This window comes from Pieris napi, chromosome 11 (genome assembly GCF_905475465.1).
Source record: "Pieris napi chromosome 11, ilPieNapi1.2, whole genome shotgun sequence".
NCBI lineage: Eukaryota > Metazoa > Arthropoda > Insecta > Lepidoptera > Pieridae > Pieris > Pieris napi.
The window spans coordinates 4,973,966-4,996,858 of NC_062244.1; the positions used below are offsets into that span (position 1 = coordinate 4,973,966).

The 22,893-nt window shown below is 34.7% G+C and overlaps 1 protein-coding gene across 1 annotated transcript; it reads left to right on the forward strand.

Moving 5' to 3' along the window:
• The first annotated feature begins 2,256 nt into the window (after nucleotides 1-2,256).
• On the forward strand, nucleotides 2,257-4,923 carry LOC125054127 (riboflavin kinase). Its single transcript, XM_047655846.1, has 3 exons — nucleotides 2,257-2,671; nucleotides 2,856-3,007; nucleotides 4,517-4,923. Exons 1-3 carry the CDS (start codon nucleotides 2,590-2,592, stop codon nucleotides 4,730-4,732), a joined length of 450 nt encoding a protein of 149 aa, XP_047511802.1. The 5' UTR covers nucleotides 2,257-2,589; the 3' UTR covers nucleotides 4,733-4,923.
• The last annotated feature ends 17,970 nt before the right edge of the window (nucleotides 4,924-22,893 follow it).

Here is a 22,893-nt window from a genome sequence, read left to right on the forward strand (position 1 = left end):
AGAAGAGCCATTAGAAAACTCCACTTCTAGATATAAAAAAATAGAAGATCAACCTGAAAATACATTAAAACATGAACCTAATCACCCATATATGTATATAGGTACATATTTATATCTAATACTAGATATACGTAGGTGATAAAAATGTTATTGGAAATATAATTAATATGTAACATGACTTGCGGTGCAAGAAAATAATTTACCTGTGCGAGTAATTGTAGCTTTTGGTTACGTTGACTTTAAGGAACTTCCCTGATTTTGAAAATATCTTTGCTTGCAAATATTAGGGATATAAGGGTAAAATTCAGAGTTGTGTTTACATTTCAAAAGCATATTAAATTTTGATTCTCAACTCTGAATCTCATGGGATACATTTCAAAGCTGTCTTGCAAATGCAATAAGTACTAAAAGTATAATGTGAATAATGCTAGTAGATGCACAAATAATTTTATGCTTTCAGATCCCCTTTCATTATATTATTTTTTCAACATGAAACACGGTGTATCTAATTAATATAACTACCACGACATTTATAAGGGGCAGTTCTACATTTTAAAAGTACCAGTAAGTATATCTGAAAATAATCTTTTTTTATTGCACGTTTTATTATTATACTATCAATAAAAATATCAGTTATAACTTATAATCAGTATTATAAATCCAAATAATCCCTGATTATTTTATTATACGGTATTTCCAAGTAAATTTTACAAGAAAGGTATATACAATTCATTAACAAGTGATCGAGTGTGCTATTCTTGCTCACGTTAGTGCAAACGTTAGCATTTTCTAATTCATTCCTACATCAGCGAAATAGATTTTCGATGAAGTAGGTACTACTTTTCAGTCATAATTGTATGATTCGTAAAACTAATTTAATTAGGGATGCATCGATACGCCTTTTTGCCGATACGATACCGATACCGATACTCTTATAGAAATATCGCCGATTCCGATACCGATACCGATACTAATGCTTATTGAATTTAAATTAAATTAAGGTAAAATATATCAAGTTTGGTTAAAGTTTTTAATTTTTATTATAAAATATAAACAGTCACAAACTTTGAATAAGATTAAAGGTTTAGTAAATAAAATTAAGAATTAAGAGTAATAGTTAAATTAAAATAAAATAAATAACTGTTAATAATTAAAATTAACATTGATAAGATTTCTGTAATTCTATATTTTATTTAATTTGGTATTGAAAAAATACTACGCGCGATAGCAGTTAAAAACCAACTAAAGTAGCGAAATGGAATACGCGGGGACTAAGTGGGTGTGAGGGGCATAGATAGTCCGTGCCTCCTTTCCCAGATCAAACAAGATGCACGTTTACATTACTTTTTTTTAACCGCGAAATTTGAAAAGTATCGTTGTATCGGCAATTAAAATATCGCCGATACCGATATATCGGTAAACCCAAAGTATCGTCGATATATCGGTATCGGTATCGGATGCATCCCTAAATTTAATTAACAGAATGCAAGGTCGGAGCTAATAGAAATATTATTTTACCACATGTGAATTTGACCTTGACTTGACCAAACCAGGATGACGGCACAAGTCAATAAGTAATAGTATTTAACATACAAAAATATTGTGTCTTTCTGTATGTTAAATACTTAAATATCGGTTGTTATTTTCGTGTTTTCTATATTTTGTCTTTTTATTCCGCGATGTTGAAGGAAACCGTGCAACTACTTATTAACGGTTAGAATTCTATGTTTATGTATTGATTATGTCGATCTCGAAAATATTTATAGTTTAATTATAGGTAAGTGAGTTATATCAAAAACTGATATCATTCATTCACTTACAAACGAAATAATAAAAGGTTTTTCTCTGCCACTGTTGTGTTTTACTGTATTTAGAAGGAGCTGTAGACATTACAGCATAGAGCATTACAGCTTGCTCCACATGACAAGGAAATGGAAAAAAATTAGCTTCTCCCAGCAGTGAGCAGGGAGAATTGGGTATGTCGCTATAACCATACACCTCGAGATTAATCATGTATTAAATTTATAACATATACAAGGGCAACTATTGAGGTTCCGGTTAGATTAAGTTAATTATATAAGACTTTTGTAAACATAAACAATCCTATACTTAATTGAATTTAGAAGCAAATATAAGTAGATCATTAACTATTATTTATCTTTATGTTTTAGTTCAGGGACTAAACTTAAGAGGGCGTGGCATCAAGATTAGCTTAAAATATTAGTCGAGTGGCTTCTATCTTCATGACTATATCTATAATATAGCTTGCCCCGAATAACGTATTAACTATTCAATATACATAATACATATTCTGATTACTTTGGTGGGGGAGTGGGGACTATAATTGGTGATGAAATTATAAATTGCTCTTTATAATTTATATTTTCAAATAACTTTATTGAATAATCAATGATTGGGAAATGTAGTTTGTTATAACAATTATAAAATAAAATAATTTCTAATTTATTTCAAATTATTATAATTATTTAAACATCGTTGAATGATAGACGTGGTAATTAAAAAAAATATCAGTGGTTGTTAAGTGAAATTAATAAAATTATTGAGTGCAAGAAAGTTTAAGTGAATAAAATGTCTCATTTGCCGTTTTTTATAAAAGGGGAGGTAGTAAAAGGATTTGGAAGGGGTTCAAAAGACCTTGGATGTCCAACAGGTGCGATTTTTTAAATAAAATAATATTCCTTTAAAGCTAAAAAGAAATCGCAAACATTTTTCAATTTAAATATAAACATGCTATAACTGATTTTACACCTGCACAATACAGTTAATTTTTATTGAAACAATTGGCAACAAAATGTCTTATTTACTTATCTACTTATTATTTATAAATTTTGCAGCAAATTTTTCTCGCGAAGTTATTAAATGCCTGCCAAAAGATTTTAAAAGTGGTGTATATTGTGGATGGGCACAAGTGGACTCACAACCAGTCTATAAAATGGTTGTTAATATTGGGTGGTGTCCTGTTTATCAAAATGAGGACATGTCTGTGGTATGTATAATAGATCAGGTGCTATGAACTTTATTGGATTTCTCTTAGATGTATTACATTTTATTAAGATTCTATTGAAAGACCGTTGCTCACATGGCAGGACCTAGTCTTGGTCTTGTCAGTTTCAAACAAATGCTGTAAGAAGATAAGCATCTTATAACATCACAAATTATGTGTTTATAATAGAAAATAAGCTAAAAATACTATCGTCAATTTTTAGTAACACCTGATATAATTTGAAAACTTTGTAATAAGATCATCAAACAGAATTAAGTGTTTCTTTGATTATGGAATTAAATTCACTACCACCATTTTATTGGTTGAACCACTGTATTTTGATTAAGAGAATTTGTCTCAAATAAATAATTTATAATTAGTGTGTGTTTAAATATATAAAACAGCTTAAATGATCTTATTCAACAGTCATTGCTATATCCTGTTCTTTATCAGAAAGAACTGTTTTTATTTTAGTTTTTTCAAGCCTTACAGCTTGACAAAGCATCAATATAGTAATTTAAACAGTTAAAATGCTTACTAGAGAAATTAGAAGAAATTTTTTAAAAACTAATTTCATAAATTCAACTATAATTAAAAATCATTTAGTTGACAGGTATAAATAGTGTATAAGATAAACCATACTGTTAATAATGTAATAAAATAATAATAATTAGATAAAGATGATAGCAAATTGAAGAAAAAAATTGCCTGCACTGTCATATTTATCATGAATAACATGTGAAAAGTCATAAATGATTACTAAACAGAAAATTAAAATTTCTTAATATTTTAAGAAGTTTTAAGCCCAAGTAAATATTTACTTAATTATTCGATTTAATAATTTATGGGAACAGTATTGTACCATTATGTAAGTGAACTAATGAATTGTGCTTTCTGTCAAAAAGCAATTTATTCAATCAGATTATTTAAAAAAAACGAAGGGTCAAAGCATGATGATTAGCCTTTCTTAATAATATGCCTGTCCAACACAAAAAAAATCAAATGAAATGTTTTTGAGATTAGTGCATTCAACCAAGTCATGAACTTAATTCTAATTTTAAAACATGGTGTTTTGTAATCTTAAATTGAATAGAAAGTTAATTATTATGAAGGCCCATACTGTGAAGATTAGCAAGTTGTTACGTCAAGATAGACATGTAACAGTTAAAATTATCTGATAACATTATTGGACTCTTAAACCATTTCCTTATCGTTTTACTATTGATATTTATTCAACTATCTGTTAATGAGTCTATTGACTCAAGACTTAGGAAGTTACTTAACATTTTGGAAGAATTTATGTTAAATTAAAAAAAAACATGAGGAAATGTTTGTGTTACATTTCCTCATGTCTCTAAATAGAATTAATTTGCATCCAATATGTTTAGGTAATATGGGATAAATAGCATCTATTGTGTAGAGATTACCCCAAAAATGTTTTGTATTCAATTCTTCAATTTAAATGAAAATAATAAAACCACAATAACATATTATTTTGTATATTTCTTTCAGGAGACACATATCATTCACGAATTTGAGAGTGACTTCTATGGATCAACTTTAAAAATTTGTATAACTGAATATTTGAGACCAGAAATGAATTTTACCTCACTAGATGGTTTAATACAACAAATCAGTCTGGATATAAATAATGCAAATAAGAAGCTAGCATTACCAGAGTTTGTCAAACTCAAGAGCCATGAGTTTTTTAGCAATGATAATAATTAGTATAATTTTATATGGTGACTAAGTACTTTATGTACAATGACTATTACACAAATTATATTTAATGTTAGATCAATTGTTTAAATATATTGTTGATAATTTTATTTAATGTTTATGTATTATTATACAATGAATTCCACATTGTGATATTTTTATAGAATATTTAACTTGTTGAATAAAGCCTTTAAAACAGATTAGTAAATGTCAATAACACCAACCTATTAACACAGTGACAAGCTTTAGGACTTAGGCACCTCTGGATTTCTCTCTTAAAATCTCGAAATAAAATCATGTCGAATTGATTGAACCTCTTTTGGTTTTTTGAAGTCGGTTAAAAAGTCAATAATATATTTCCTATTACTCTATTGTGTTACATTAACACCAACTCGTCAAGGTTAGTAAAATAATGTGCATGTAAACTAAGTTTTTATACAAAATTTTAAATTAAACCAAAGGTAATTCAACGTGAGATTTTTTTTAAACTAGTTGTATATGTTATAGATAAGCTACTACAAAAAAATGAAAAACCTTATTTATTAGTAACTAGTAGACTCGGCCACGCGTAGCTGTGACTAAGATTTTTGTTATATTACATAGTAGTAAAGTATTCAAGAGAAACGGCAGGAAAACACCAATCCACCTTGCTTTTTTGGTGGTTATGCCATTAAATTGTAGCTTATATGAAACGTTGGTATTTATTTTGATAAGGATCAATACCTAGGTACGAATAAAGAGCCTTTTCTAGAGGTGGTATTTTAATAAAAAAAAAATTAATAAAAGGACGCTCATTGTGACGTAAACTATAAAAGATAGAGACATACTGTCGTGACATTTTTTATAGATAGTGATGTGTCCTGAAAAATTTTAATACATCATTTAGTTCTATCATGAATAGTTTTCGCAGCGCACGCGACAGAAGGAAGTTTTTTGTTTATTTTTTTTACACCTTGGATTAGATTATTCAAGTTTTAGTAAGCATCCCTAACTTTTTTGAAAATGAAAGATGTAGTGTAGCTTGCCAACGGTGAAAGAATTTTTGAAATCGGTCCAGTAGTTTCGGAGCCTATTCATTTCAAACAAACAAAAAATCAAATCTTTCTTTATAATATTATAAGTATATAAGTATAGAAAACGTTATGTCGTCAAACGAGATTACGTTAAGTCGTTAATACAGAATGTGTAGAGGACACGCCGCTATGAAGCCATAATCACGCGTCGATACGATGATACATGTTTATACATTTTTTATTTGGGAATTTAATCTCGCTGTTGCCAAAGGGCCCCAGCCGACACGGGCTTTTCCCGGGACCTCGGGTTTGGGCCGCCGCGGGGTCGTCATTCGCCTGAAGTACAGGACAGCAGCTCACTGGAGTGAGCGAAGTACGTAGTAAAGAATCCCTGTGAAGAAGGCGCGGTTCAAAAGTCTTTATAACATCGACGTGGCCTGCGAGGAACACGCGAAACTGGAGCTCGGCGGAAAATCATCAACATTGTTTGTTTGTTTAACATTTGTATGAATAATGTGTGTTGTTGATAAACTCATTTTTATTTTGAAAATGTACTTACTTCGATTGATCGAGTAATGAATCTATTTAATTGAACACGCAATGTAAAAAAAAACTAGCCTAGAAATGTAGCACTTTACGCCTGGAAATTGTTCAAAGCAATTTTTGAATGGGGTCCGGAACAAGATCGAGTCCGACGAGAGCTCTTAAAGCAATTGACTAGCGACTTGCGATTTTTGACCCGAGCCTTTCCACTGAAATACACACTGACGCTAGCAATGCAGGATATGGTGCCGTGCCCATGCAGGCCCACACGGACGGTAATAAACGAGTAGTAGCATATTTTAGTAGGGTCACCCGGGGCGCGGAGCCCAAGTACCATTCATATGAATTAGAAACGTTGGCGGTCGTCAAGGCTCAGCAACATTTTCGGCATTACCTGGTTGGTATAAGTTTTAAGATAATCACCGATTGCAATGCCTGAACTAAGAAGACCTGCCTAACTGAATATAAGAAGCATTTTCTTCCACGAGTTGCACGCTGGTGGATTTACCTGCAGGACTTTAATTTTGAAATTCAATATCGTAAAGGTACCATGATGGGTCATGCGGATTACTTGAGTAGGAATCCACTAGTGTTGCAAATCAATAACATAGAACGGCCCTTGAACTGAGCGCAGACGGCTCAATCAGCCGACTCCGAGACCGCCGATCTCAAACGTAAGCTCGGAGAAGGTAATTTAGATCCCAGACGATACGTATGTCAAAACGATGTGCTCTATTATCGTTATTCACCCGTTGGTGAGGAGCCGCGTTTGCTTTGTTATGTACCTAAAGCTGCGTATACATTAAGCGCGGCAAACCATCGAACATTGGCGCGCGCGGCGGCCGCGCTCTATGTAGACGGGGTAGCCGCGCTCGAACGTGCCGCGGGTCCATCCGCTCGCTGTCGGTTTTTGAGACCGCATCAAAGGAGCTTCACTCTTCAGTCGTTGGCTCGCGCGCAGTTGGGACGGTTATAGTTTTGGTGATTTGGCTCGCGCGGCGAATACGTAAAAAAGGGTGCGTGTACTTATGTACGCGCGTAAGAAGTTATACTTCTCTGGCATTATTAAAAATAGTTTTTGATTACATGCAAATAATTAATTACAATTAAATAATCAAAGACTGGAAAAGGAGTCATTATAGTCAATAAAGTTCAGTTTACATTTGAAAAATTAAATAATTAATTATATTTATTTGAAAAAAAATTAAATAAATAATTATATTTAGAAGATTTGTGACCTAATTTTAAAACACTTGGTTTCCCGGTTCAATGCAATTTGTTCGTAAGTATATATGGGCGCAAATTCATATATAATGATTATATTGTTACATAAATATAACGAATGATTTGAATTCAAGTAGGTAAATAAATATATTTAAGATAGTATAGTAATAAACAATTTATTAATAAAATAATTGATATTCTGTGGTAAATTCATAGCTTTTAATTTATGTTTAATAGTTTATTATTTATGTTTAAGGAATTGTCATTCATCATCATTTGGTAATATCGGGGTCAAATTAGTTGAAAACCGTTACATGGTTTAATTTTAAAATAAAAATAAAATAAAATATGTTTATTATGGAACATAAGATACATGTATCACTTATTCCACGTCATTAAATTTGAATTTGTAGGCATCCCTACTCATCGGCAAAGAAGACAGAGGGTGTAGGCCGAGAGAAAAAGCCGGCGTAAAAAACTCTCGGTACTCTTTTAAAATAGCAAATCATCAAACAACACTTATTTTAAAACAAATATCGCAAATTAATTAGAAGTAGCCTGTCTAGCACTTGTCCCAGGCCCTTTTATCAACTAGATAATCGTTGACTTTATAGTAAGCCTTTTTACACAGCTTTTCTTTAATACATTTCTTAAATTTATTGAAAGGCAGAAATAAAAGAGCCTCTGGGATTTTATTAAAGAAGAGTATCCCTTTCCCCAAAAAAGAATTACTAACTTTAGTTAGTCTAGTACGGGGAAATTGCAGCCTGTGTTTGTTCCGTGTATTAGCATTGTGCGTATGTTCTATTCTAGTAAACTTATCACTATTTTTGTATACATACATAATATTTTCATAAATATATTGCGAGGGAAAGGTAAGTATATTAATTTCCTTGATTTAATCTCTAAGGGATTCCCTACATTTTAAATTATAGATTGCACGAATAGCCCTCTTCTGCAGGATGAAAATAGTTTCAACATCAGCAGCATGACCCCATAATAATAAGCCATAAGTCATTAAGCTATGAAAGTAACTAAAATAAAGAAGTCTAGCTGTATCGACATCAGTTAGTGAGCGAATTTTTTTAACCGCGTAGGCTGCAGAACTAAGTCTCTTCGCCAATCCGTTAATATGAGGGGACCACTGAAGTTTTGAATCCATGGTGATTCCGAGATATACAGTTAGTATAAGATCCCGCTATACAACGACCTTCACCGAGATGCTTATTTAATGAAACTTATTTTATATTTAATTTAATATGTCAATAAATATAATCCATATGGGTTGCCTAGCAAATTTCAGTCCAGAGTATGTTTAATTAATATTTAAAAAAAAAAAATTTTTTTATAATTTGCATGTAGTAAATTTTTTGAACTTTTTTCAATCAATATTTTTAATCAGGGTAGTATTATATATGTACCACTAAAAACTTCTTTTATACTAAAGATGTATATATACTTTAGTGTCACATAAAAAATATACACATAAATAATTAATTGATTAAAAACAACCTAACTTTTGCATATTCTAAGGGCTTCATACTTTCGATTGGTATAGAATTTATCTAATAATCATGCCGGTGAAATGTTTAAAAAAAATTTTTTTTTTTAAATTAATTAAAAATACTCTGGACTGAAATTTGCTAGGCAACCCATATGGATTATATTTATTGACATATTAAATTATATATAAAATAAGTTTCATTAAATAAGCATCTCGGTGAAGGTCGTTGTATAGCGGGATCTTAGACCAAGTTGTATCATCCAGATTCAATTCCTCACCGTTTATAATTGGTTTAGTATCCATAACCCTTGCATTTTTTGCACAAAATTTAATGCATTTTGTCTTTTTTGCATTAAGTAGAAGGTTATTCATACTAAACCAATGGACAATCGAAGACAGAGCATTGTTCACATCGTCAAAATTTGTTATTTGTCGTTTGATTTTAAAAATCAAGGACGTGTCATCAGCAAACAAAACTATCTGATGTTTTTCTCTACCATGAAAGGTAGATCATTTATATAAACAAGAAAGAGGAAAGGGCCAAGAATTGAGCCCTGTGGTACCCCCATATCTACTGCCGACCCAGAGGACCTCTTACAATTCACCTCCTCTTACATTCACTTCAACCTTCTGAGTTCTTCCGTGTAAATAGGAAGTCAGAAGATTCAGTGCGGTATTCTTGATGCCATAGTGGCGGAGATTCCCGATTAAGGTCTCGTGTTGGACACAATCAAATGCTTTGGATAAGTCGCAGAAAACACCTAAAGCATCATGCGACTCCTCCCAAGCCTTAACTATATATCTATATAACTCAACACCGGCATCGGCTGTCGAGCGACCCTTGGTAAAACCGAACTGATTATTATGTAATAATTTGTTTACGTTAAAATGACTTACAAGTTGATTTAATATAATTTTTTCAAATATTTTACTACAAGTAGGTAGTACGGAAATTGGTCTAAAGTTACTGGGGTCGGACATACTACCTGCTTTAAATAAAGGAATAACTTTACTATGTTTCATTAGATCGGGAAACTCGCCACTCTTAATACAATTGTTGAAAATTATAGCTAGATAGGGAGCAATTACATCAATTATGCTACTAATTATTTTTACAGAAATACCCCAAAGATCGGTAGTGTTCTTAATGTCTATGGTTCTAAATATCCTCACTATATCGTCGGCACCAATGGGTCGGTATGTAAATCTGACCTTGCACTCGTTTACATTATCTTTGAGCAGCGATTCAGCGAGGGCGGGAGATGATTGAAGAGACTAGTGGTCGAAATTGGAATGTCAGAAAAGTACTTATCAAAAACAATCGCTATCTCTTCGTTAGATTTGATTTTAGTGTTATCGACACATAGTTCGATGTCTTGATTGCGATCCCTGACTCTTCCAGTTTCACTATCAATTATCTTCCAAGTCATTTTAGTTTTATTGGTACTATTTTTAATCTTGTTTTTGATATTTAAGGACTTGGCCGCGTAACAAACTTTCTTAAATAATTTCGAACATAAAGAATAAATTCTTCATTATGATTGTATGACTTTTCAGCGTACCTACCAATATTTCTTTACTTCTTCGAGATTTAAATCCCCTTGTATATAGTATTATAAGTATATTTATTGTAAATAATAACATTAAACTATAATTTTGATTTATTTTTCCCCTTATGTAACTATTCTGATTTTGTTGTAAATTTAATGCGTTTTCAACCATCTATGTTATGTCGCGATTAGTTTCCTTCGTTTTTTATTATTCATAAACTGTAAATAATTAAAACAGCGACTTATAAAAATCTTATACCTACTTGACGCTGGCTAATGCACAAACCGTGCCAGGGCCATAAAGGGAAAAAAAAAAGTCATACAACCGTTGTCTACACTCTACTTTTATAAATTCCCGCCGTCGCCCAATCACTAAACGATTTACACTGCGAATGAGAGACTTTCTCTGGGGTAAAGATGGTGTTGAACTCTTTATTAATACAATCACTTAGATTGTTGTATTGTGTATCAACGGTAGTACCTACCGGTAATAAAGGTAGGTGTTTACCTATATTATGTCTAAATCTCACCATTCGCTTTTTATTTACTGGAACAAACACACTGCTCTTATTTACTTGTTTCACCACTTTACATTTTAGCGCCACTAACTGTCCACAATGATCTGAGCTAAGATCAGTTGTAATTGAGGTTTGCATTGCCTCTGCATCTGTAAATACATTATCAATACATGTAGCAGTGGAGCTTGTAATTCTAGTGGGCTCAAGAAACAAGTTAACAAGATTGTAAGATTTTAATAACAGTTTGAATTTTTTACTAATGGAGGTATTTTCTAATAAATTTATATTGAAGTCACCACATACTATAATATACTTATTGTTCTTAAAACTAACTTTACACAAAATTTCCTCCAAATTTTCTTCAAAAAAATCGTAAGATGCACTTGGTGGTCTGTAAACACTCAAAATAATGCAATTCTCAATCTCTATACAGGCTACCTCCAAAGAGTGTTCTACAGACAGACACACGATGTCATTACGCTCTTTATACTTTAAATTTTTATTAACAATATTCAAAGAGCCCCCATGAATCGCCGACAATCTGCAAAACGAACTTGCAACTTGGTGCTGATCAAAGTTAAAGATGATTTGGCATTCTCTAAGCCAATGTTCGGTAATGCATAGGACATCAATTTTACTTCATTTTAAAAACAACTCCAATTCTAATTCTTTGCCCAACATACCTTGCATGTTTTGATGCATCAAGTTTAAACAGTTGTTGTTAGTAATATTACATGTTTGTGTTGAGCAGAGTTGTACTAAATTATTGCTAGAGTTTGCCTCTATTGTCACACTATCTAATTTAAATTATTAATACTTAATGAAGTGTTACTGCAAGTATCACTACATTCCTTTATGATGTTAAGCTGCTCAATAGAAGCAGTTGTCTGAAAAGCTAAATGTTTAGCTTTAGTTATAAATAAAAAGTAAGATAGCATAGTAGCTATCTGTTGTAAATAATAATTAGGTAGGCGGAACCTATCCTTTGTCAATACATACTTATTTTTAATAAAATAAAATACAATTTATGTCTATTAAATTAGGTAGTGTACCTAAGTCACAATTTAATTGTATATTGTTAGTAGTTAAAGTATTGTGCAATAGCATGTTTAACTTATATCTAATTTCCCCTTCTCCCAAAAAGCAATATTAAAGTTGTGTTATTTGTATAATTTCCACACAAGACTTTGTTGAAAATGGTTACAGGTGTGGCTCCGGGCATACAATGATTTGTTACAATTTTGCCAGAGGACTGATATAATTTAGTACCAATATTTTTCCCTATATCATCACTAAACAACAGAATTTCCCTTTTATTTACACTGACTTTTTCTATGAAACCGTCACTCTGCACACTAGGCTCACATGATAACAATGGAGGTTCTGCATTTGTCCCATTATAACCACACTGACAATTGTTGGTAAATGACAAGAAGCGTTGTTCATTGTATTGAGACAGCAGCAGAACCTCATCCATGGCCAATATGTGCTCCCCTATTTGTTGCTGGGCACAACTGTATTTATCTGTCATATCTTTAAGAGAATTATGAAGACTTGTAATCCTAGAATTTAATGTGAGACTGTCAGTTTCATATCTATTCTTTACAGATTCAACCTCACTTGAAAATATTTTACATTGATTTAAAACATTTTTATATTTTTTTGATAAGTTTATATGATTTTTGTAAATATTATTTCCATTTATTATTTTTTTAGATTTTTAATGAATTTTTGCAATTTAATATATTTCTTTAATATGTTTTTGCTGTTAGAATTGAATTGAGTTGGTGTATGCGATACAGAGTCATCACCTGTCAAGTCAATTGTTGCAGTGGACCTAATACAGTCTTTACCTTGATTTGAGATGACCAGTTCTTCATACAGACTTTGTGTATGAGAAGACTCTAATTTGTTAATATAATATAATAATTTATTTACCAATATTAATGGATCTGCAACTTAACAACTATTTGATAGTCTGTAGTCTTTATTATTAATATTGAAGAAATTGTGTTAGTGTCAGCTGTCATTGTCATTGTTATTTAATAATGTCGAATTGGTTCGAGGCCGTTAATACGAATGGTTTATTTAATTTGTCAATGTTGCTAGATCTATAAATTAACGACTATTCAATGGTCGATGATTATTATTATTATTATTATTATTGAAAGTAGTATATATATCACTTTAAACATTTAAAACTTATTAATAATAAATATTAAAGAAATCTTTGACACTCGTTTCTATGACTGCCGTTTGACTCTGTGGTCGATTCGGGTTCGGTCGTGGAACGAGTACACGTAATGTAACGAAACTACAAATTCATAAAGCAGAAATCATAGTGGGTGGTTTCGATATCCACCAGCCTTCTATAAAAGAAAGGCCTCAGTGTGCCACACGCTCTGTTGTTGCTCGGACGTTGACAAGAAAAGTGGTTGGTGTCGAGGCCGCATACTGTGAGTACGTTTTGTGTTATTTTTATTCGGTGATTTTTGTGTAATTGTTTTAAGGTTAACGGTTGTTTTTAAAATACCCAAAGTCGTGTTGTTTTGATTGTATAAGAAAATTTTAAGGTAGATTTAGTGTGATTTCGAGAATACCGTGATGTGTTCTTTAATGAAGTTATTTTTGGTTAAATCACTTCGTAGGTTTTTTTGAATTGTTTTTTTATTATTTGATTATCACTTCTGGTTGCTAAAATCAGAAGTGGGATAGGATTTAGCTCACAAATAAGCCTTTTAAACAACCGTTAATTTTAGGATAAGTTGCCACGTGCTTCCCGTGAACGGTTAATTAGGTAGCCGTCACCTCGCTCTCATATTGAGGGTAGCCGTCAAAAGCTGTTTCTAATGTGTTATTACCTTATGTTAAGGATGCGCGCGTGATATGTTGGCTTGCTGGTTGAAACGGACTGCCAATGTGGTGCGGTCATTCTGTGTTCCTGAGGCCAGCAACCTTGAGAAGCGGGCCTCTGGAGACGTACATCCTGTGCGCGTGGCGGGCGCTGTCCCGGAAGATATGTTCTTTGAACACATCAGGCGCAGTCCTGGTTCACGTTACTAACGTGGAACTTGTACAAGTTCAAGTATGTGAATGTGTGAGATGTTTTGTGAGATGATGTATGCATACTTTTGAAAGTGAAGTGTTTTAACTAACTGGTAGTGTGATTTTGTATGAGGGCCTTAGATGCGTGATGTATGATAGACTAGGCACTAACGAAATGTCGTCGTGATTAACTAACAGGATAACTTTTGCACAGATTGCGATGACGAATACCCCAATGACGTTGGTGAGCCTTCAGCTGAGTGTACTGATCCTTCTGCTTCCTCAAGAACACACTAACCACATATTGGTGACTATGGCGAACAAGATGCCGTTCTCCTGAAGAAGAGATCACCAGTACATCCGAGGACGGTGCACGGTCAGGAGAGGCCGTATAAGCATGTATGTAAGTATTTTAATTGTATTTTTTTTTAATTTAAAATTTTTAATTTCTATTTAAATTTTCTTTGGGAAACTTATGTTTACATTAATGTCACACATTTCAGATGTAAGATTTTGAAAAATAATTAGTTACTTTTTGTACTGTGTGTGAATGTTGTAAGCTTAATAACTAAATTAAAAAAAATATTTGCAGAAATCATGGAGGGGGATGTCGATCCCCACCCGCCTTCTATAAAAGAAAGGCCTCAGTGTGCCACGCGCTCTGTTGTTGCTCGGACGTTGACAAGACAAGTGGTTGGTGTCGAGGCCGAATACTGTGAGTACGATCTGTGTTATTTTTATTCAGCGGTTTTTGAAAGTGAAGTGTTTTAACTAAAGTTGTGGTAGTGTGATTTTGTATGAGGGCCTTAGATGCGTAATGTATGATAGACTAGGCACTAACGAAATGTCGTCGTGATTAACTAACAGGATAACTTTTGCACAGATTGCGATGACGAATACCCCGATGACGTTGGTGAGCCTTCAGCTGAGTGTACTGATCATTCTGCTTCCTCAAGAACACACGAACCACATATTGGTGACTATGGCGAGCAAGATGCCGTTCTCCTGAAGAACAGATCACCAGTACATCCGAGGACGGTGCACGGTCAGGAGAGGCCGTATAAGCATGTATGTAAGTATTTTAATTGTATTTTTTTTTTTAATTTAAAATTTTTAATTTCAATTTAAATTTTCTTTGGGAAACTTATGTTTACATTAATTGTCACACATTTCAGATGTAAGATTTTGAAAAATAATGAGTTACTTTTTGTACTGTGTGTGATGTTGTAAGCTTAATAACTAAATAAAAAAAAATATTTGCAGAAATCATGGAGGGGGATGTCGATCCCCACCCGCCTTCTATAAAAGAAAGGCCTCAGTGTGCCACGCGCTCTGTTGTTGCTCGGACGTTGACAAGACAAGTGGTTGGTGTCGAGGCCGCATACTGTGAGTACGTTTTGTGTTATTTTTATTCGGTGATTTTTGTGTAATTGTTTTAAGGTTAACGGTTGTTTTTAAAATACCCAAAGTCGTGTTGTTTTGATTGTATAAGAAAATTTTAAGGTAGATTTAGTGTGATTTCGAGAATACCGTGATGTGTTCTTTAATGAAGTTATTTTTGGTTAAATCACTTCGTAGGTTTTTTGAATTGTTTTTTTTATTATTTGATTATCACTTCTGGTTGCTAAAATCAGAAGTGGGATAGGATTTAGCTCACAAATAAGCCTTTTAAACAACCGTTAATTTTAGGATAAGTTGCCACGTGCTTCCCGTGAACGGTTAATTAGGTAGCCGTCACCTCGCTCTCATATTGAGGGTAGCCGTCAAAAGCTGTTTCTAATGTGTTATTACCTTATGTTAAGGATGCGCGCGTGATATGTTGGCTTGCTGGTTGAAACGGACTGCCAATGTGGTGCGGTCATTCTGTGTTCCTGAGGCCAGCAACCTTGAGAAGCGGGCCTCGGCAGACGTACATCCTGTGCGCGTGGCGGGCGCTGTCCCGGAAGATGTGTTATTTGAACACATCAGGCGCAGTCCTGGTTCACGTTACTAACGTGGAACTTGTACAAGTTCAAGTATGTGAATGTGTGAGATGTTTTGTGAGATGATGTATGCATACTTTTGAAAGTGAAGTGTTTTAACTAACTGGTAGTGTGATTTTGTATGAGGGCCTTGGATGCGTGATGTATGATAGACTAGGCACTAACGAAATGTCGTCGTGATTAACTAACTAACAGGATAACTTTTGCACAGATTGCGATGACGAATACCCCGATGACGTTGGTGAGCCTTCAGCCGAGTGTACTGATCCTTCTGCTTCCTCAAGAACACACTAACTACATATTGGTGACTATGGCGAGCAAGATGCCGTTCTCCTGAAGAACAGATCACCAGTACATCCGAGGACGGTGCACGGTCAGGAGAGGCCGTATAAGCATGTATGTAAGTATTTTAATTGTATTTTTTTTTTAATTTAAAATTTATAATTTCTATTTAAATTTTCTTTGGGAAACTTATGTTTACATTAATTGTCACACATTTCAGATGTAAGATTTTGAAAAATAATTAGTACATTTTGTACTGTGTGTGTTGTCAGCTTAATAACTAAATAAAAAAAATATTTGCAGAAATCATAGAGGGGGATGTCGATCCCCACCCGCCTTCTATAAAAGAAAGGCCTCAGTGTGCCACGCACTCTGTTGTTGCTCGGACGTTGACAAGACAAGTGGTTGGTGTCGAGGCCGAATACTGTGAGTACGATCTGTGTTATTTTTATTCGGCGGTTTTTGAAAGTGAAGTGTTTTAACTAAAGTTGTGGTAGTGTGATTTTGTATGAGGGCCTTAGATGCGTGATGTATGATAGACTAGGCACTAACGAAATGTCGTCGTGATTAACTAACTAACAGGATAACTTTTGCACAGATTGCGATGACGAATACCCCGATGACGTTGGTGAGCCTTCAGCCGAGTGTACTGATCCTTCTGCTTCCTCAAGAACACACTAACTACATATTGGTGACTATGGCGAGCCAGATGCCGTTCTCCTGAAGAACAGATCACCACTACATCCGAGGACGGTGCACGGTCAGGAGAGGCCGTATAAGCATGTATGTAAGTATTTTAATTGTATTTTTTTTTTAATTTAAAATTTATAATTTCTATTTAAATTTTCTTTGGGAAACTTATGTTTACATTAATTGTCACACATTTCAGATGTAAGATTTTGAAAAATAATGAGTTACTTTTTGTACTGTGTGTGATGTTGTAAGCTTAATAACTAAATAAAAAAAAATATTTGCAGAAATCATGGAGGGGGATGTCGATCCCCACCCGCCTTCTATAAAAGAAAGGCCTCAGTGTGCCACGCGCTCTGTTGTTGCTCGGACGTTGACAAGACAAGTGGTTGGTGTCGAGGCCGCATACTGTGAGTACGTTTTGTGTTATTTTTATTCGGTGATTTTTGTGTAATTGTTTTAAGGTTAACGGTTGTTTTTAAAATACCCAAAGTCGTGTTGTTTTGATTGTATAAGAAAATTTTAAGGTAGATTTAGTGTGATTTCGAGAATACCGTGATGTGTTCTTTAATGAAGTTATTTTTGGTTAAATCACTTCGTAGGTTTTTTGAATTGTTTTTTTTATTATTTGATTATCACTTCTGGTTGCTAAAATCAGAAGTGGGATAGGATTTAGCTCACAAATAAGCCTTTTAAACAACCGTTAATTTTAGGATAAGTTGCCACGTGCTTCCCGTGAACGGTTAATTAGGTAGCCGTCACCTCGCTCTCATATTGAGGGTAGCCGTCAAAAGCTGTTTCTAATGTGTTATTACCTTATGTTAAGGATGCGCGCGTGATATGTTGGCTTGCTGGTTGAAACGGACTGCCAATGTGGTGCGGTCATTCTGTGTTCCTGAGGCCAGCAACCTTGAGAAGCGGGCCTCGGCAGACGTACATCCTGTGCGCGTGGCGGGCGCTGTCCCGGAAGATGTGTTATTTGAACACATCAGGCGCAGTCCTGGTTCACGTTACTAACGTGGAACTTGTACAAGTTCAAGTATGTGAATGTGTGAGATGTTTTGTGAGATGATGTATGCATACTTTTGAAAGTGAAGTGTTTTAACTAACTGGTAGTGTGATTTTGTATGAGGGCCTTGGATGCGTGATGTATGATAGACTAGGCACTAACGAAATGTCGTCGTGATTAACTAACTAACAGGATAACTTTTGCACAGATTGCGATGACGAATACCCCGATGACGTTGGTGAGCCTTCAGCCGAGTGTACTGATCCTTCTGCTTCCTCAAGAACACACTAACTACATATTGGTGACTATGGCGAGCAAGATGCCGTTCTCCTGAAGAACAGATCACCAGTACATCCGAGGACGGTGCACGGTCAGGAGAGGCCGTATAAGCATGTATGTAAGTATTTTAATTGTATTTTTTTTTTAATTTAAAATTTATAATTTCTATTTAAATTTTCTTTGGGAAACTTATGTTTACATTAATTGTCACACATTTCAGATGTAAGATTTTGAAAAATAATTAGTACATTTTGTACTGTGTGTGTTGTCAGCTTAATAACTAAATAAAAAAAATATTTGCAGAAATCATAGAGGGGGATGTCGATCCCCACCCGCCTTCTATAAAAGAAAGGCCTCAGTGTGCCACGCACTCTGTTGTTGCTCGGACGTTGACAAGACAAGTGGTTGGTGTCGAGGCCGAATACTGTGAGTACGATCTGTGTTATTTTTATTCGGCGGTTTTTGAAAGTGAAGTGTTTTAACTAAAGTTGTGGTAGTGTGATTTTGTATGAGGGCCTTAGATGCGTGATGTATGATAGACTAGGCACTAACGAAATGTCGTCGTGATTAACTAACTAACAGGATAACTTTTGCACAGATTGCGATGACGAATACCCCGATGACGTTGGTGAGCCTTCAGCCGAGTGTACTGATCCTTCTGCTTCCTCAAGAACACACTAACTACATATTGGTGACTATGGCGAGCCAGATGCCGTTCTCCTGAAGAACAGATCACCACTACATCCGAGGACGGTGCACGGTCAGGAGAGGCCGTATAAGCATGTATGTAAGTATTTTAATTGTATTTTTTTTTTAATTTAAAATTTATAATTTCTATTTAAATTTTCTTTGGGAAACTTGTGTGACAATTAATGTAAACATATTTCAGATGTAAGATTTTGAAAAATAATTAGTTACTTTTTGTACTGTGTGTGATGTTGTAAGCTTAATAACTAAATAAAAAAAAATATTTGCAGAAATCATGGAGGGGGATGTCGATCCCCACCCGCCTTCTATAAAAGAAAGGCCTCAGTGTGCCACGCGCTCTGTTGTTGCTCGGACGTTGACAAGACAAGTGGTTGGTGTCGAGGCCGCATACTGTGAGTACGTTTTGTGTTATTTTTATTCGGTGATTTTTGTGTGATTGTTTTAAGGTTAACGGTTGTTTTTAAAATACCCAAAGTCGTGTTGTTTTGATTGTATAAGTAAATTTTAAGGTTGATTTAGTGTGATTTCGAGAATACCTGATTTGTTCTTATATGAATTTATTTTTGGTTAAATCACTTCGTAGGTTTTTTTGAATTGTTTTTTTTAATTTGATTATCACTTCTGGTTGCCAAAATCAGAAATGGGATAGGATTTCGCTCACAAATAAGCCTTTTAAACAACTGTTAATTTTAGAATAAGTTGCCACGTGCTTCCTGTGACCGCTCAATTAGGACGCCGTCACCTCGCTCTCATATTGAGGGTAGCCGTCAAAAGCTGTTTCTGTTATTTCCTTATGTTAAGGATGCGCGCGTGATATGTTGACTTGCTGGTTGAAACGGACTGCCAATGTGGTGCGGTCATTCTGTGTTCCTGAGGCCAGCAACCTTGAGAAGCGGGCCTCGGCAGACGTACATCCTGTGCGCGTGGCGGGCGCTGTCCCGGAAGATGTGTTATTTGAACACATCAGGCGCAGTCCTGGTTCACGTTACTAACGTGGAACTTGTACAAGTTCAAGTATGTGAATGTGTGAGATGTTTTGTGAGATGATGTATGCATACTTTTGAAAGTGAAGTGTTTTAACTAACTGGTAGTGTGATTTTGTATGAGGGCCTTAGATGCGTGATGTATGATAGACTAGGCACTAACGAAATGTCGTCGTGATTAACTAACAGGATAACTTTTGCACAGATTGCGATGACGAATACCCCAATGACGTTGGTGAGCCTTCAGCTGAGTGTACTGATCCTTCTGCTTCCTCAAGAACACACTAACCACATATTGGTGACTATGGCGAACAAGATGCCGTTCTCCTGAAGAAGAGATCACCAGTACATCCGAGGACGGTGCACGGTCAGGAGAGGCCGTATAAGCATGTATGTAAGTATTTTAATTGTATATTTTTTTAATTTAAAATTTTTAATTTCTATTTAAATTTTCTTTGGGAAACTTATGTTTACATTAATTGTCACACATTTCAGATGTAAGATTTTGAAAAATAATTAGTTACTTTTTGTACTGTGTATGAATGTTGTAAGCTTAATAACTAAATTAAAAAAAATATTTGCAGAAATCATGGAGGGGGATGTCGATCCCCACCCGCCTTCTATAAAAAGAAAGGCCTCAGTGTGCCACGCGCTCTGTTGTTGCTCGGACGTTGACAAGACAAGTGGTTGGTGTCGAGGCCGAATACTGTGAGTACGATCTGTGTTATTTTTATTCAGCGGTTTTTGAAAGTGAAGTGTTTTAACTAAAGTTGTGGTAGTGTGATTTTGTATGAGGGCCTTAGATGCGTGATGTATGATAGACTAGGCACTAACGAAATGTCGTCGTGATTAACTAACAGGATAACTTTTGCACAGATTGCGATGACGAATACCCCGATGACGTTGGTGAGCCTTCAGCTGAGTGTACTGATCCTTCTGCTTCCTCAAGAACACACGAACCACATATTGGTGACTATGGCGAGCAAGATGCCGTTCTCCTGAAGAACAGATCACCAGTACATCCGAGGACGGTGCACGGTCAGGAGAGGCCGTATAAGCATGTATGTAAGTATTTTAATTGTATTTTTTTTTTAATTTAAAATTTATAATTTCTATTTAAATTTTCTTTGGGAAACTTATGTTTACATTAATTGTCACACATTTCAGATGTAAGATTTTGAAAAATAATTAGTACATTTTGTACTGTGTGTGTTGTCAGCTTAATAACTAAATAAAAAAAATATTTGCAGAAATCATAGAGGGGGATGTCGATCCCCACCCACCTTCTATAAAAGAAAGGCCTCAGTGTGCCACGCACTCTGTTGTTGCTCGGACGTTGACAAGACAAGTGGTTGGTGTCGAGGCCGAATACTGTGAGTACGATCTGTGTTATTTTTATTCGGCGGTTTTTGAAAGTGAAGTGTTTTAACTAAAGTTGTGGTAGTGTGATTTTGTATAAGGGCCTTAGATGCGTGATGTATGATAGACTAGGCACTAACGAAATGTCGTCGTGATTAACTAACTAACAGGATAACTTTTGCACAGATTGCGATGACGAATACCCCGATGACGTTGGTGAGCCTTCAGCCGAGTGTACTGATCCTTCTGCTTCCTCAAGAACGCACCATAACTACATATTGGTGACTATGGCGAGCCAGATGCCGTTCTCCTGAAGAACAGATCACCAGTACATCCGAGGACGGTGCACGGTCAGGAGAGGCCGTATAAGCATGTATGTAAGTATTTTAATTGTATTTTTTTTAATTTAAATTTTTTAATTTCTATTTAAATTTTCTTTGGGAAACTTATGTTTACATTAATTGTCACACATTTCAGATGTAAGATTTTCAAAAATAATTAGTACATTTTGTACTGTGTGATGTTGTAAGCTTAATAACTAAATAAAAAAAAATATTTGCAGAAATCATAGAGGGGGATGTCGATCCCCACCCGCCTTCTATAAAAGAAAGGCCTCGGTGTGCCACGCGCTCTGTTGTTGCTCGGACGTTGACAAGACAAGTGGTTGGTGTCGAGGCCGAATACTGTGAGTACGATCTGTGTTATTTTTATTCGGCGGTTTTTGAAAGTGAAGTGTTTTAACTAAAGTTGTGGTAGTGTGATTTTGTATGAGGGCCTTAGATGCGCGATGTATGATAGACTAGGCACTAACGAAATGTCGTCGTGATTAACTAACAGGATAACTTTTGCACAGATTGCGATGACCAATACCCCGATGACGTTGGTGAGCCTTCAGCTGAGTGTACTGATCCTTCTGCTTCCTCAAGAACACACTAACTACATATTGGTGACTATGGCGAGCAAGATGCCGTTCTCCTGAAGAAGAGATCACCAGTACATCCGAGGACGGTGCACGGTCAGGAGAGGCCGTATAAGCATGTATGTTAGTATTTTAATTGTATTTTTTTTTTAATTTAAAATTTTTAATTTCTATTTAAATTTTCTTTGGGAAACTTGTGTGACAATTAATGTAAACATATTTCAGATGTAAGATTTTGAAAAATAATTAGTGACTTTTTGTACTGTGCTTGATGTTGTAAGCTTAATAACTAAATAAAAAAAAATATTTGCAGAAATCATAGAGGGGGATGTCGATCCCCACCCGCCTTCTATAAAAGAAAGGCCTCAGTGTGCCACGCGCTCTGTTGTTGCTCGGACGTTGACAAGACAAGTGGTTGGTGTCGAGGCCGCATACTGTGAGTACGTTTTGTGTTATTTTTATTCGGTGATTTTTGTGTGATTGTTTTAAGGTTAACGGTTGTTTTTAAAATACCCAAAGTCGTGTTGTTTTGATTGTATAAGTAAATTTTAAGGTAGATTTA

Bases quoted from the DNA above. Each gene is read 5' to 3' on its own strand.
- LOC125054127 (XM_047655846.1), top strand. From the start codon at position 2,590: ATGTCTCATTTGCCGTTTTTTATAAAAGGGGAGGTAGTAAAAGGATTT. The intron at 2,672-2,855 runs GTGCGATTTTTT...TAAATTTTGCAG, and splicing joins AGACCTTGGATGTCCAACAG to CAAATTTTTCTCGCGAAGTT. The intron at 3,008-4,516 runs GTATGTATAATA...TATTTCTTTCAG, and splicing joins AAAATGAGGACATGTCTGTG to GAGACACATATCATTCACGA.